The 16,959-nt window shown below is 38.9% G+C and overlaps 1 protein-coding gene across 3 annotated transcripts; it reads left to right on the plus strand.

Annotated features, from left to right (window-relative positions):
• Positions 1 to 2,273: 2,273 nt before the first annotated feature.
• On the plus strand, positions 2,274 to 11,898 carry Shrm (Shroom). Of its 3 annotated transcripts, XM_064130534.1 has the most exons (9): positions 2,274 to 2,645; positions 4,515 to 4,645; positions 5,981 to 6,100; positions 6,174 to 6,726; positions 6,823 to 6,977; positions 7,068 to 9,218; positions 9,461 to 10,001; positions 10,074 to 11,144; positions 11,231 to 11,898. In XM_064130534.1, the coding sequence occupies exons 3-9, from the start codon at positions 6,015 to 6,017 to the stop codon at positions 11,744 to 11,746; spliced, it is 5,073 nt and encodes a 1,690-aa protein (XP_063986604.1). In that variant the 5' UTR covers positions 2,274 to 2,645; positions 4,515 to 4,645; positions 5,981 to 6,014; the 3' UTR covers positions 11,747 to 11,898. The 3 variants fall into 3 exon arrangements, with proteins under 3 accessions (XP_063986604.1, XP_063986603.1, XP_063986605.1); XM_064130533.1 differs by having other exon boundaries at positions 9,461 to 11,144; XM_064130535.1 differs by lacking the exons at positions 2,274 to 2,645; positions 4,515 to 4,645; positions 5,981 to 6,100 and having other exon boundaries at positions 6,619 to 6,731; positions 9,461 to 11,144.
• Positions 11,899 to 16,959: the final 5,061 nt, after the last annotated feature.

A 16,959-nucleotide genomic window follows, 5' to 3' on the forward strand; every position in this document is an offset into this window, starting at 1 on the left:
TTTTTATTTATTTTTTCGAAACATTGTTTTGCCGGCTTCGGACGTTTCATTTTTTTAAATTTGCATTTTCTGTTATTCAATATGTTCAGCTAGTTTCCTGATTTAATTGCCCTTCTCACCGCTGTGAAACTAGATTTGACGTATCATTGCATGGATTCAAGAAAGTACATTAATTATTTCATTTGGTTACGTGCTATATGAAATTACTGTAGGAAAAAAAAGCCGACGGTTCGCCCATTGGTTTCGCTCTTTGTGTGTGAGAGATTCTCATATTTAAGCGAGAAAGAGTTGAATAAATAAACGAGCAAAAGAACTGATGGAGCGAGCTTCGGAAACCGGACTTTTCCTTGTGTGGACCTGTGTGTGCGAATAATGACAACTGGAACCTCCAGAAGTCGTGGCCCACGAATGAGAATCAACTTCCTTGTTTCTGAGCAAAAATTCAGTTGAGTTCATTGACACGACGGAATAATCACCCTGTCTTATCCTGGTGAAATTGATTTTTTTCGTTTCGAATGGAGGCCTTATAATCGTTTAAATTTAACTTTCGGTTTTTTATGTTATCTCCATCCATTATCGTCTCAAAAGTCCGTGAACGCAATTTTCGCAAATGTAGCCGTATCGGCACATTAAAACTTAATTCATTCATCGACTTTTTAAGTATCGATGTTTTTTTTTCAAATTATTTGTCTTGCGGTAGCTTCAAAAAAATTATGAAAGGGCATCCTGCTGTACAGGAGAAAGAAATGATCATGATTCTTATTATTTTATTATAATGATTCTTGACTTAAAAAGCTACGACTCTTCACTTGAAGAAATAGATTAAAAAATTGAAATTAAACGTGGGAGAGAGATAGGGTCAAACGAGGGCTCTTAAACGTCACGACTATCATTAATTTGAACGAGAAAAATTATTTAAAAATCAACAGACGTCAGTTGCACTCTAGTCTGAAGTGCTCTCGTCACAAAAAACTACGTTTTTTTTTTCATCTAGCTCCGTTAAATAAATTTACCAAAATTATCGACTTTGTACAGGATGAATTTATATTGAAGAAAAGAGGGAACTCGACGTCCTTGGTTCTACGGCAGATGGTCAGCAAGAGACGGAGGTGTACGAGGTGTACGTCTCAAATACTATATACACTGGGTATGTAGACATATGTACCCTGTCTACATCTTATTTGCGCCTGTTTTCCATTTTTTTTATTTCACGCTCAAAATATCAAGAGCCGGAACCCAAGACGCTTCGGCTGGCATATGCTCTTTAATTTACCCGCGCAATGTGACGAAAAAATGGCGCAATAATTCTTACACCATCACGAGTAATTAGGGTTTATGATGGATTTTTTTTTACTAAAAATCCCAGCGATCGATTGAAAATGTGCACGTGGGGGAAATGATAACTGAGATAGACCATAATTACCCAGCATTGAACTCACTGCGACACCAACCTCCCCCGGCGTTCACGTCATCCTAAAATATACACAGATGAATATCAAGTGCAATCAATTTGTTATACCTGCATGTACACGACCGGAGCACCCACGATCGCGATATAATTTAGTAGCCCATGCAAGGAGAGAAATATTCTCTAAACATGAGGAATTTTTTCTTTGACTTCAACAATACACTGACCAGAATTTTGTTTTATTCATTAATTTCCGGGGGAAAATGAGACGAAACTTAGTCGTCTGATTGTTCAACGAAATTTTGAATTATTGAATTTTCATTGCCCAGATGTTCTTAACTGCTAGTGTAATTGCAAAACAATAAAAAATCATCTGAAGGAATGGCGGAAAAACGATCTACAATTTTTTCCCCCTCCTCTATTTACAATGAAGACATAATCGTTTTACTGAAGTGAAATTATTATATTTTCAGCAGTGCTTTTCTTATTTGCTTATTTCGTTCCTACCGTAACATTAGAGCCGGCATGTGCGAGTAGAGGATTGAAGCCGGTATAGCGGTCGTTTGCCTTGGGTTGCCTTCAAAGCGTCATCGGTAGTGGTGGAGAACGCTCGATCCCGATTCTGAGTCCGTCCGGTTTCCGCCGCGCGCATTCCATCCGCCATCGCAACTCTTCTGTCTTTCTTTTCCTCTACGAAAACGATGTGATGTTGTGCTTTGTACTGTGCTCTACCTCCCTGTGTGTATGCAACGTGAACTCGTCACACACGTACCCCACTCTCAAACAAATACCGAGATTTAACGATTATACTCGAAACCGACTCGAATCACCCCGACATTTTCCCCGAGAATGCACTCGGTTATCTTCGGCACCAGTCGTACATGGACATTCGCCTAGAGTGGTTACTCAGCTTACCGCGTAAGACGCGTGTTGGAACTGGAATTAGTGATTCTGCGACCCTGGAATTTAACTCCCTCAACAAAATCATCCAGTTTAAAAATTCTCCGGAATGTCGGATGCCAGTCGTTGCACCATGAATATCAGTGACATAACCTCAATCATCGATAAATCACCTGCATAATTTCCAGTGATCATCAATGTGAAAACAAGTGTCTCACCGCATCACGATGAAGTTCATGAGTTTAATTGTTTTGCTATGATGCCCCATACTGAATCTCCGATCTTTGGAAATTAATTAATAAACAATAGGGACCACCTGGAGCCCCCACTTTCACAGGTATCGTATGCACCTTCAATTATAATTTTCATTTCTTCAGAATAGGAGCTCCTCCGAGCTTTAGCATTCGTTATAACATTGGGGAGAACCTGCAGAAGAGGAAGATGAGAATTAGTCTTTGAAAAATGAAATTTAAAGATAAAGTGTTGGCTTTCTTGAACTACTGTTGCATAGGTGGATTAATGTAGAGCGTTAGTGAGCCCTCGGTATTTATATTTTTGATTTTGCAAACGTGAATCAATGTACATTGAGTAGGGGGCGGTTGAGAAGTGGAGGTACTTTGCGACTTGCCTTCATTGTCTCTCCGTCGACCTCGGCGTTACTTTCTACTAAAGCAGCACTCCCATGCTCCCCATGATAACTTTTTCTCCTTTTCTCTCTCCCTCTTCTTCTCCTTATTCATTCTCCATTTTCCTTGTGTGCATTTTACCCTTTTTTGTACCTTATTATTGATAAAATTAAAAAATTAATGGGTTTGCATGGGCACCATGAATCAATCGAATCATTGAAGTTTCAAGAAGAGCCCTTTTTGGGAGAAATTCTATTCCCTCAATTAATTAACTAAATGGCTGTCATTGTTCGAGACTTGCGAGAGTCATTGCTGGGAGATCTATTGGTTTATTGACCTTGTGAGGGTGCGACAAAAGGGCTTTAATTAATCAAGCAACTGAGAGACTACAATGCATATCTCAAAGGTCTTCAAGGTCTGAGTTAGGCTGACTTGGAGGGGAACAAATGCATATCGAAAGTTGTACAACTGGTTTTCCATCTTTTGACTTTGTATTTAGAGACTTGAGCACATTAGGGGGATCTATCAACAAACATTTCTGCGCCATTGACCGAACAAAGCTCGCGTCTCGTAACAAATTTACCGAGAAAATTGAGCTAAGAAATGTATTTTTTTCGAGGAGAAAATATTTTCTTTTTACGGTTCGTTCTATTGAAAAGAGTCAAAATGTATGATCATCCAACTGGGATTCGTTGTACTATGACATCAGGCTTCTTGTACCTTCCTAGGCATCTGGGGTCTCACGTCAGTTAAATGTTTACTAAATAATATGAACAGCTGATAAAGTCCAGGGAGAAAGATACAAAAAAGGCTATACTCTTTGTCACTAAGATATTCTTTATTCAGTTCGGCAACTGCTCTCGAAGCGAGAGCACATTTTATTAAAGTAAGGAAAATTATCCAGTTAGAATCGCCTTTTGTTTATTCACCTTTCTTGCAACAAACCAATCGATTCAATTTCCCGGCAATTTTCATCGGACTCGAATTATTGTACTTTCAAAATAAATTCTTGAAAGTTCAACAATTTTTATGAAGCTGGTGAGTTTCTTCTAATTTTGTTTCGTGAAATTCCTCAATAGAGAAAATTGTGGATAGGAAAATATCCATAAATATATCTCTAGTAAAATCTTTCAAAATTCTAACCAATTTCAAATCTACTTATACTTTTAACGAACTGTTCACTCCCATTCGCATCTGTTCCCATCGAGATCTTTGAACCGGAAGAACGGAAACCCAGGGAAAGTCAATGAAACGTAGTAATTTTGATTTTTTTGTCGGGTAATCTCTATTCAATTTTTCTCTCCGTGGGAAATACTATTCACGTCCCTATATCGTTCAGAAATTATTTATGAATATAATTCCTGACTAAGCGCGATATTTGGTGACATCGTTCAAACGAATGAGTGAGCTGAACTTTATGAATGAGAAATATGAGGTCCTGTCTGATTACCAAGAATAGAGCGAGCAGTAATCTATGCCCATTGGCAGAAATAAATACCTCACTTATTTGCGAAAAAAAAAATATCTAATGGGCATCATCATCTAATGGATATTACCATCACAATTTTTTTTTCTTTAAGGCTCGTGAATTTGAATATAGCATAGTTTTCAACACAAAGAAGGAGTTACAAAAGCAAGACGCCAGGGCAAGGCTCGCTGTCAAGGGCGCCAACTCGGTCTACCATGCATGCCTCCACATCGTGTTCATTCGGTTCGTATACTATACCTACCCTCTGCCATAAGTAAGCTATTTTATTCCCCGAAGAAGGTACTCTGTATTATGTATTATCTCTATTTATTCTCTTCAATGATACGAACATACACAACATGTACCTGATTATTGACTGACAGACGTATGACTAAATAATTTTTTTCTGATTTATTCGGTTATGAAAAAATCCTAGAAATTCTAAAAATCTATTTGTGAAAAAAATCATGAGGACAAATAGCAATTAAATGCTCTCAGTTAAAAGTTTCTAAAGTTTTCCGATCGCAGATTATCTCACCGTTGATAGTCAATCGGTTTTTTGTGCCGTCTAAATTAATATATTCTAGATACACCAAATAATCGCGCGAAGAACAAAGTGAATGCCTTGTGCTGTTGTTCACTACAAAAGCCGACTCCGGACCTGAGGCTGAGGTGGCGAAAATACTTTTGCATCTGAGAGTAGTAAAAAAAAAAATTGCATTCTCACTCTTACACGGATTTGGTTATTTTTTTATTGCGTTAACGATCACTGACAATCGCCTGACCGCTGTGTCCACCCACTTTGAACAACTCGGAATGGAGCAATTCTATATTTGACCGGGACAACCTGGAAATTTACGGGCGAACGACGACAGTTTCCCATGGGCTCAACCTCTATCCTAATGTATCCATATATGTGGATCATGCGGACTTTACAGGTAGACGTCGTGTCGGTGTCTTCGCCAGCAACTCTTCAACTACTTCAGAAACCGTTACCTAACCTCATCCGATATATTCACTACTGTCGTCCTTTCTCCCCCTTTCCTTGTTCCACGCAACGTGTAGATGGTAACCAACATCCATCTGAGTTCGTACAGTCTCACCAGTAATTTAATCACACTGTTTACTCTTCCATTTGTTAGGAATTTTTGGGGAATTTCTGTGTTTGAGGGGAAGCTCTTAAATGCTTAAAGTTGATTTTACAAATTTTTCAGGCAGTTTAAATTCCAAATTTTAGAAATGAAAAATTCACGCCAGATAATATTGTTCATCTTATCCACACTATTAATTATCCAACTTTATTGTCATTGTACTATTTATTCGCATTGATAAAATTTATTACAAAAAAAAATTAATATAACGTTCTCTGGGAAATGCGAATTCATCGGTATCTCTATGATCCCAAGAATTAGTCTGTGTTGAATAAACAGTCGATCATTATTCCAAACTACCAGATAAGTTCTTCGATAATTAGTCGACTGGAGCGAGTAGTTGATCATTATACTCCAGATAACGAGGCACACGGGGAGGAAGCGATATCAAATAATTTATTTCATACAGTTCGTTTTATCATTCCAGCGATATTTCAGATGGCGGAACTACGTCCAACGCGATGACGGATCTTCAACCGTCTCTATCTGGATATCGCGGCCAGGATGAGGCTTCGATTCCTTCCAATAGTGATGAGAATATCTACAGGTATAATTACGGGAGATTCGACTCTAATTAATAGCGTTTTTACTCTCAACGATCAAAATTTTCTGCACTTCAGATACAACGAGAGCGTTGGTTTCGACAGTTTTACCCTTTTGCATGATGGGCGAGAAAATGAATCGCCACCACCTACACCTCCAGTTCGGGACGCATCCAGCCTCAAGAGTGTCTGCTATGGCCCAGGCCATGAGAAATATCCATCCTGGCCGAGTACTCGAGAGAGTGAAGAGAAAAATGCCTCTTGCAATGTAACACTGGGCTCGCACAGATCTAAATCATGGACTGATCACACCAATTATCCAAAAGAAAAATTAATTCAGTACACGAGACCGATGACTAAGCGTTCAACCCCGACATTTACTCATCAATTGAAGACTGTGATGGAGAAGTGTGAAAAAATTCCAGCGGAATCGTTTGAATCGCGCAAAAGTTGTGCCAACAATCAGCAACGAGACCTGAGACTTTGGCCGCGCGTTGATCGAGAAGGAAAATCATATGGCGATTCTGAATATGTTGTACCCTCACCGCCAGAGCGGGAACAACATCAACCATTGCAGACACTTAATCATGCTGATTTCGAGGCGTACATTCGGAATTATCCAGACTCACAAGTATGGTACAACCTTCTTCAAATAATGTTTTTTATTATATCATCAACTAGTGATTAATTAATTAGCATAAATCATTTTTAATTTTTTTTTGTCCAGGTTGATTGTTACAGTGGACCAACACTGACCCAAGAGGGCCTGGAAGATTATACGAGAGTTGAGCACGGCCAACAGGCTAGCTACGCACAATCTGAAGGCTACCACAGCTACGTATCGAGCCTCGATTCCACAACGAATACACCATTTCTAGATCGGTAAAGCATTGAGATAGAATTAAAAAAATTATTTTATTCCCCTATAAATTTCCTCCCCCTGTTCTTAATTTTTTTTATCCCCTAATCAAGATTGCGGAGAGACAGTGAAGCAGTTGCTCACAGATCTACCTTATCTACATGGGAGGACATATCCCACGAAGGTAGAGACAGTGTTGTGACAACATCAAGTGGAGGTAGTGCATCAAGCAGTGAGACATTAAAGTGGCATGGATCATTGTCAGATGTTAGTATATCTTCGGGACTTCAGGCACGTCGTTTGACCTCGGAAAAATGGAAACACGCGTCGATTTCTGACGTAAGCAGTGTCGAGGAAAGTATTCAAAAATTAACACTTTCCAATGACTGCAAATGCCAGTCAACCAAGACCAATTCCAACGTGAAAATACCTAAAGTCATCGAAAATCCAGAATGCTTGTCCGGAATTATAAATCAATGTACCTTTGTCAATACTGGCATATGTCAAATGACCCTGGCGTCTAAGGACGATTACATTGGAGATAGATATTTTCCCAAAACTGATGCTAATTCTCTGCACTCATGTGCATCAAAATCCATCAATGAACCCAAAGAAGAGTGGGATTTAAACGACGATGGTGTCCCTGACGTTGATCCCCCTAATATCACCGTGAACGGCACCAGCAAACAGCTCATTGCCCATAGTTCAAGAGTTCAAACGCCCCAGAGACATCATTCTGAGAGTATTTTGTATCTCGACAAGAAGAGAAATCAACGAAAATTCCATCCAGCATCATCTCCCTTGGCAGTCCATAATAATCAGAGCCTGAGGCTCTCTCCATCCTCTCAACAACCTCATCTATCAGTCTCTGATCGAGTTGATGAATTGGAGAAGCAGCAGCAAATAAGATACACTTACTTGGACCCAGATAAACGTCATCGAGTATCAGATCCAACTCTCAAGGCGATCCAGAAGAAAGCTCTGCTATCTTTCTACGAGAGGCATCATCAATCTTCCTGGAGATCGGAACCTCAGTTGATACCAGGTGGTCATGTACCTCACAACTCATCACTCCAGCCATCACTAAGATCAAAAATGAATTCTCCTAGACGAGCGAGCTCCGCTTCTGACTATGCCAACAGTAATTGGCGCAATAATAACAATAATAATAATCAGCAGCATCAACACCAGACGAATAAGAAACCAAATTCATCAGATTCACTCGATCCAAAACACAAGCACAGCAACAGCTGTGGAAGTCTCTCAAGTGCTTTAATGGGACCCATGATAATTGGGACAGCTATTTCAATCGATGACTGGGTACCAGAGAGACCACCTAAAAAACCACATCTAAGATCACTTTACACCGATCGAATACCAAGTCCAGATCTACCCCCACCCTCGCCACCACCTGTTACTGAAAATGAAGTTTACAATTGTGACGATCCTCTACCACCTCCACCCGCAGAGCTTCACAATGGTATTGGAGAATTATGTAAAACTAATGTTTACTGTTCAGATAATTTTCATGTGAATGGAAACAATAATTCTATACGGCGATTGAAACATGAAAAAAAATTAACGATCAATAGCAGTAACGATGAGTTCAGCCAGTTATCGATGAGGCAAACCGAAAAAGGATGTTTTACGAGTAACCATTCAACAGGTGGAAGATCAAGTTTTCGATATCCATCGTCGAAGTATCTGGGGGAAATAAATAATGGGAAATTGCCGAAAATTTCTGGTGTATCTCAGGATTATGGGACTCCTGGGAGAAATTATGAACTTGGGAGTGAAGAATCGATAAAATCGTGGGGAGCAATGCAAGTCTCCACTGGGCGGCTTCATCGGGACACGGGGAGCCTCACGTTCGGCCAAAAACCTCAGCCCCAAGTTTCCAGGAACCATTCGATCTCCAGCAAGCAAGCGCCTAAAGTCAACCACTCAGTGTTGTCGGATTCGGGGAAGAGTTATCAGTACTCTGATTCTAACTCTACACATAAGTTCATTGAGAGTAACTCAAAGTCCTTGGAAGAGAAAAGTTCGAAAAAATATGACGAATTGTCCCAGTATTTTCCGTATTATCAACAACCACCTAATTATCCCTCACTAGATAGCACTGATGCACAGAGAAATCCACAAGTATCGCATGCACATTTGAGTTCGTTATCACCTCCACCGTTGGCTCCACGGCAAAATATGCCTGGGGTTAAGTCACTGCCTCCACCGCCCCGTCCAGCACCACCCGTGCAAATGTTTCACAGGTGAGTACTGTCGATCGAAATCGGCAATTTTTGCAAGATGCAAGCAAGCCTTTTTAATTGCAATATCTTATTTAATTTTGTTGTGCGTATTTTTTAGATTGAGTTTCGTTTTTATTTAGTGCTCACTTTACACCCATTTTTGCCGCTCATTAATTATTGAGTACCAGAATTTTTAAAGTTGTTTTATTCACTCAGTTGCGATATAAATCTCAAATGCTCAGTATGAAATTTATTAATTTCAGAAAGCCCTCAAAGACCTCATACGCAGTACACAAACATGAACGAGACTCGGCAGATAATAAAAATTATAAAAGCCCAATGGCACCAGCTGCCCATGTGCAGAAATGGCCGGCATACCAGAAGCGTGATACTGCCTATCCACGGCAAATTTCATCGAGTCATCATAACAGCGAAAAATATAATTCACCATCCTCTTACCATAGCCAGACACTTGATCGAAGAATCAACGAAAATCAAAACATCAATCACAGTGGCATGGTTACTGGAAAACTGCTGAATGGATCGTGCGGACTTTTCCCAAAACATTCAAATGCAATAGTCGACAATAACAACATTAATATGATCGTGACTAACGATTGTCCAGGTTATTCAGAGCATCCGCTTGATGACCAAACGGCTACTCTCCATAATTATAAAACTGATAGATTGATATTAAACGACGCTGAACCTTTTAATGATGGAAATAGTCAGCAGGGAGAGGGCGGAACGCATTCAGTTGTGACTACAATAGAAATTACTGGGGATAATCACCGCAGTCAGAAGGTAACCATTGAGATGACACCGAGTAACGTCCAATGCGAGGGTTTTAATCAAAATGCATATTTAAATCTCCAGCACTCGGCAGCAGGTTCTGCCGATGAAATCCATGTTGAGAATGTTGAAAATATTAGTGATGAAATTATAAATACCGTACAGTCATCATCGTTGTCTCACTCAAATGAATATGAAAAATCGCATTCTAAGAATAATGAGGATAGATCGACGACATCAACGAGCTTCTCTTGCCACAGTCCTGGGGAAATTATCGATTACGATAATCAATGCGACAGTAGTTTAAAAAATTCACCTCCAGTGAATGATGATGTTATTGAAAACATACAGCATGAGAACTCACTCAGTGATGGCTCTAGTCAAAAAGAAAATTTATGGACAAAGTCTGATGCTTGTCAGGCTGAAAGTCTCTCTACAAATTCATTGAGAAAAAACCCACCGTCTGAATGTAGGTCTCCATTATTATCAACGAAATTGAAGATGTCTGAACGTTCGTATTCGCCAGTATCATCATCGTGCTCTCCGATTGACAGTAGATTATCACCATGTGTGTCACCTCAGCCTGGAATTGAGGAGTTGAGGCTTCTTCAGAGGACCGAAGTAGTTCTCAGAATTAATGCCACACTCGATGCAGCTTCTCAAACTGAGGTGATTAATGTTCATCGAGTTGAGCCGGTAGATGTGATTAGTGAGAGAATTATTCCAGAGACGAGAAAAAAATTACCAGAGGAAATTGAGTGCGAAGAGTTGAGTAAAAATCTTGCCGATCAACTGGGACCTCATGATAAGTTGGTTCCGATTTTAGTGCCAATACCGGATCACAAAAAATCTTCGGATTATGTTTCCGATATTTTTCGGATACAAACAATTCCACCTCCTCGTTTTAAATCATCAGAATCGCATTTGCTGGAAAATGACGGGGGAGTCGGAGAAGAACACCTGAACAGCAGAGGTTCGATAAATAAAACAACTACTCCACTGTCTCCAACATCGGAATATTTTACGATTTCTGAATGCAAAGCTAGATTTCTTGCTAGATATTCACACCAAATTATGGATGAAGAAACTGCGAGGATAGATGAACTATCGTCAAGCAGTTCTGCCATCAATAGCTTCGATCTCAGGCAGAAAAAGGTAATGCTGGCATTGATTTAAATTAATTGTCATTTCCTCTTTGTTTTACTCTTCGTGAATTAATGAATATAAATTTTCCTTTTAAGGAGGAACTTGTACTCAGGTTAGATCGCAAAGTTGTCGTATTGCGGGCCGAACAGGAAGCTCTGCGCGAAGAGGACGAGACGAATGAAGCACTTGGGGCAAAAGTTGCAACGAGAGTTTCTGCCTTAGCTAGACCGGCGGAAGTGTCGAAATTCCGATTACATATTGAAGAAATAGGGAAGATTACGAGTTTACTGCTGGGCTTGAGTGGTAGATTGGCGAGGGTGGAAAATGCATTGCATGGAATGGCCATTGAGCACCCTGAAAAGAAAATTTTGGAAAGCAAACGAGACAAATTGCTTGAACAACTTGAAGAAGCCAAAACTCTAAAAGTAAACATTGACAAACGCAGTTCGAACGTCTCCGCAATTTTATCAAAATACTTGAATGACGAGGAGTTCGCTGACTATCAACATTTTATCAATATGAAGACTAAACTGATAGTGGATAGTCGAGAACTTCAAGATAAAGTTAAGTTAGGTGAAGAACAACTGTCAGCGCTCAAAGATGCAATTTGATAGTGTCACCAGACGTGCAATGAGGCTAATTAAATCGAACGAGTGCTGTGATTATAATGAAAAACTTATGACAATTTACATTATTCCTGCAATAATGACTCAGTATAATGTAACCCGGGTGTTAATGAGAGTATCATATATTTTGCTATTGATTTTTTATTTTTCAATTTTATTAATCATTGACTATGGAGTAATCAGTGTCCACGAAACTCTACAAATTCTCAAGTACCTAGTCCTTGTTAAGTGTCCGTTATTCCAACAATGATCCTGACTTTTCATCCTTCATTAAAATTTTATCAAGCAACTGCTAAGCTTCCTCGTTGTAATGAAAATAATTTCAATGAATATGTATGCTAATTTATTTCTATGATGGATGGATTATCCAAATTCTAATTTATTGAATTGGAAATTTGTAAATTGTTGCTCCATTGCTTCGAGACAGTCAATTTACAGTTATTTTGACTCACGAGAATTATGCCTAGTGCAATATTGTGCAATATCGTAAAATTCTGATGGAGCAATAATGTAATTGATGATTTGATTAATCAAAGCCTCAATTTTTGTGATTATTGGGGGTTTGTGGTGGTGTAGAAGAGCGCTGTATTTTTTATAAGTCATCGGGTTTCAAGTTTTAGTTTTTCTTTTATCCATTGCTTTTAACTCTTCGTGATATTTTCAAGAACCAATATTTTTCAATTCTGTAGATGTGAATTTATTCGCCAAACTGATTGGTTTCGTTCTGAAAGTCATCTTATATTCCAGTGGAATTTCACTGAACGCTTGTGATCATAATTATTTTTATTACTATTATTATTGTTAAGATACGGCAAATAATGATTATAGTTACTTTACAATCATTACATAATGTATAGAACTTCATGATTTCAGGAGGAAAAAGTGCGAAAAAAAAATTGAAATAAATGAAAGACTCCTCCGGGCTTTTGACGACTGCCAAGACTCAAGAGTCTCGTGATGGATAGATTTTAAAATATAAAAAATCGCTAGATTTTTTCGATCACTTGAAATTAATGGAACAAGTTTGCAGATCCTGGGAATATAATAGTCACGCTGGCTTTTTCACTTCTCTGTGGTAATATTTACAACAATATGAATTTACGCAGCATTTTGAAATAATCAAGTTGTACATAAAGACCATTACCGAAAGTTATAATATAATATAAATGCCTAGCTTGGTGCTATGAAATAATCATGATAGTATCGTTTTGTACACGATTAGAATCCATAAAGCAGTGGATCATCATGTAAATATATATATTTTTCGTATGATAGGCATTTGATCGTTGGTTATTGCAAATTACGCCGGCAAGATTTTTTATTCTGTGCATATGATGTCGAGGATTGTTTCATCCTCTAATAGACTGATCCTATAGTAGTTTAAGCCGCTGCTATTCCCGCCCTTCTTTCCTTACCTACAGTCACTTTGACCCCACCTCGGCGCCGACCACAGCAGCAGATGCTGTACCGACAGATTTTTGTAATTTATGCATTCTCTTATCTACAATTTTTTTCGTACTGGTTTTCAATAAAATAATGATTCTCATCAAAATTTCCTGATGAAATCCATGAACTATGGTCTCGAGTTATTTTAAATTTAATTGCGCAAAAATTAATTGTAATTTTACACTTTCTCCGAAAATATTGCGCGAGAAAAAATACAAGAGAGGGCAGGGTAAAACTGAAAAAGCCCTTAAGCATGAAATTCTTACCAATTATTATGAGACCCTCTTTCCGAGTCGTCCCTCGCCATTAGAATTACAAATACCTGAGCCTATATAAGTGCATCTTGAATGCGAAGCTGAAGCAGGCTGTATTAGCCGGAACCACGGCACGCGCCTTGGGCACAAAACGTCGCAGCATTCTTCGCACAAGATTTTTAATGCCACACATTTTCACAAGAAACCCTTCAGCCTTAAGGGTATCGCTCACTCTAATGTGTCCCGAGTAATATTCTCCGTGATGACTCCCACGATATTTTTCAACATTTTACGCATTTTACCTCCTAAAAATTTCAAAATAAAATTCATAATTGGAAGGCATTATAATTTTGACAGAACCCTCTTCTCTTTAAGAAAAACAATTTTTTTAATGAATTAAGTTACAAGGTGTCTCCAGCATGATTCCAGGAGTTTGATTACACATCTCTGTCCGTTCCACTGCCGCACTGTAACTGCCAAGCGGTGGTTTCCAGTTTTGGATTGTTTGAACATCAATTTACCACAATCACTTGTACATAGAAATCCTTAAAATTGAATTAGTTTGTAAATGGTTTGTTCACCGCAGATTTCCACGGTCAGAGTCGTCAGCAGTTGACCAGACTGGCCGATGGACTTTTAGCACTTGTTGAACTTAATTAATTGCAAAATTTGGTATTTATTATTTTACTGGAAAATTTTCAAACACATCGCGGTGCGAAACATGTTCACTAGGTTCACTACTCGAATGTAGACACAGGGAATGCATGTGGCTTTGTGGTGAAAATGACCGAAGAAAAATAATAACTGCAAAATTTATGGTGTATAATGCTTCTCTGTGGATACATCCCTTGTCTCCCCAGCCGCAAACCCCACATCGTAGATCATTTTTAGTCGCCATAATATGCCTCAACCCATTGTTATTTGCATCCTAGCCCTGCCCGTAGTGTTTACTCCTCGGTAAGTCGATGTAAAAACTACATTTTCATCAGGAAATGTGGAATTACAAATGTCAGAGCTACAACGCCCGGACAGACTTGGAATTATTCAATTCAATTCACTTTATTCCTTTAATCTTACAAATGTTTTCTTTATTTAACATCGACTTCTGGTCATCCCTCTGTATCTCCTCTTCATCTTTACAAACAGACTTGGAATTAAATGCTTGAAAATCAACCGGTAATTATTTCCAATCAATCAATGGGCTGGATGTCATTTCACATAATTTATTATTCCAAAATTCTTACGGCTATGAAATATTTTTTTTTTACCGAGTAATAAAAAAAATATAAACCGGAGGGAATTTTATGGCCACCAAAATTCCCATAATCCATTAATCCACTTAAATAGGATATTCTGGGCATGTACAACACGTCGGAAAGTTTCACATTTTAGCGACTACTGTAATTTGGAAGTACGAACGAACGGAAGGAAAGAAAAATTTTACTGGAGCTCTGAATAAATCTATGGCTAATACCAAGTATCCTCAGTTGAAGTATAGTAAGAAGATGGTAGGATGCTGTAAAGACGGCCGAAAAGAGGTCTTACTTCTTCAGATCTGGTTGCCCGGAGCTGAAAATATGTAAGGCCTTGCGTGCAGTTAAGTGGAGGCGTTTGCGAGTCAGGCACAAGGAGGGTGAAGGTGGTGGCGTTGGAGGCATTTTACCATGCTCTTTCTTGGTCTTTTCATCCACTGGCCTTTGGTATACCAGTGGAGGAGAGAGTGCCTCACCCACCTGTCTGCCGGCAATCTTCTAGTAGCCTTGGGCTACCACTTCGCGGCTACCAGAGGCTACTCTTTAGCTACCAACGTCCGGTCACTAACTCTCCGCATTTTTCATTATTCCTTTTATATTTTCATAATCCACGGTACATTTTCACGATTTACTTGTGCATTGTTCGTTAAACTTTTTACACCTTTGTTTTAATGACTCGAATTTTTCCCTTCGATTGCGAGTAGAGGGGGCAATCGTAATTATTAAAATTAGGTTTGTTTTTTTTTGTGGGGTTTTTTCAATTTTTTTGCCGGGGAATAGTTACTCAGCCAAGGACAAGCGTCATTGTCTAATGGGTGGGAGGGTTAATAACCCCAGAAGACACAATAGGACTCCCACAAGAATTATGCTGACATTAAAAAAGAAAATGATAGTAAAACCTACGTGATATGGAGGGAAAAATCATGTAATGAATCATGATCGCTCGTTATGGTGAGAGTAGAGAGAGCGGTTGTAATTGCAACGCCAGTGGCTTCAGTGAATCACTGATAATATAATTTACAGTGTAATTGGAGAGTTACTCGAGGGGTTTACTCACCTGGGGGTGTACACTGTTTAAAATTTTCGTCTGGATATCCGAGGAAAAATTATAAATTTCTGATTTGACGGGAAGTGTTGAAATTTCACTGAATCTCCGGTGGAACCTCAAATTTTATTATTCCTAATGTTCGTTCAGTGTCGTTGCTCCAAAAATTGGCAGTCAACGGCCCATGAAATTTATTATTTTTTCTAATAGTATATTTAAATTAATAATTATCATAATGCACGGTTAACACGTGATGATAATAAGACGGTAGGAGTACGTGGGCTGTAGTCATTGTTTCACACATTATCTCAAGAATTTCCTTTGCCTTTCTCCTCGGTCTAAAATCATCGCGGCTATGAAGTTCCGTGCAGATGTGTTCGTTGCCAATTTCCTTCTGCTGCAATGACCGGCACTTTCGGAAATTTTGTCGGAACTTCTATTAATTTTTTCTCCCCGTGCGACGATTTATGGAGCCATTGAAGCATTGAAATCTCCCAATTCAACGAAGATGACATTACGCTACGAAAAAGAATACGGGGAGAGAAATTTTGGATAAAAATTAGACGTCTAGAGGGCTAAACGTGGGACCAGATGACAATCAATCGTTTTTAGGTAAACTTTTGTTAGAAAAATGTTTAACCCCCCGGAGGTCTATTTTTTACCTAAAATTTTTTTTCGTCTAATGATTTCATTTTCGTGGGAAGCAATTACAAAGATTTATTGGAAGTGTCAAATGAATTTTTCTGCAGCCAACAATGTACAATAAAAACCAAGGATATATGGTACTCAATTGTTGGTTAAAAAATGGACGAAAATGACTGGAAATATAGCGGTCATTAGAACAAAAGGAATTATGGAAGCAAGTGGGACCGGGATACATTAGCGTTTGGATATTTCGTTTACGCACGCAAGCACGCAACTGTTGTGATCTTTCCTTTTACCCTGTATTCTTCACCTGTTGCAGTAAGTTGAATTTTACAGGTGGGTATGTGCAGTCCACAGTCAGAGGGATGAAGCTGGTTAGTGGGCGGGTAAAGTGGTACGACAAAGGCAGATATATTTCTTTTCTTCTTCAACCTCGAGCTGAAAAGAAATCAAAATAAGAGGTGCCGAATGAACGGAAAGAAAGGAAGATAACGGATAATGGAGAGGAGAGAAAAGGAGACCAGTAAAAAACAAGATGTTTAATACTCTCTGGCA

Source organism: Diachasmimorpha longicaudata, chromosome 11, assembly GCF_034640455.1.
Source record: "Diachasmimorpha longicaudata isolate KC_UGA_2023 chromosome 11, iyDiaLong2, whole genome shotgun sequence".
NCBI classification, from domain to species: Eukaryota; Metazoa; Arthropoda; class Insecta; order Hymenoptera; family Braconidae; genus Diachasmimorpha; species Diachasmimorpha longicaudata.

Excerpts from the sequence above, each read along its gene's own strand:
- Shrm (XM_064130533.1), top strand. The coding sequence starts at position 6,015 with ATGACGGATCTTCAACCGTCTCTATCTGGATATCGCGGCCAGGATGAG. Across the intron at positions 6,727-6,822 it reads GGAATTATCCAGACTCACAA|GTTGATTGTTACAGTGGACC; the intron begins GTATGGTACAAC and ends TTTTTTGTCCAG. Across the intron at positions 9,219-9,460 it reads CCCGTGCAAATGTTTCACAG|AAAGCCCTCAAAGACCTCAT; the intron begins GTGAGTACTGTC and ends TATTAATTTCAG.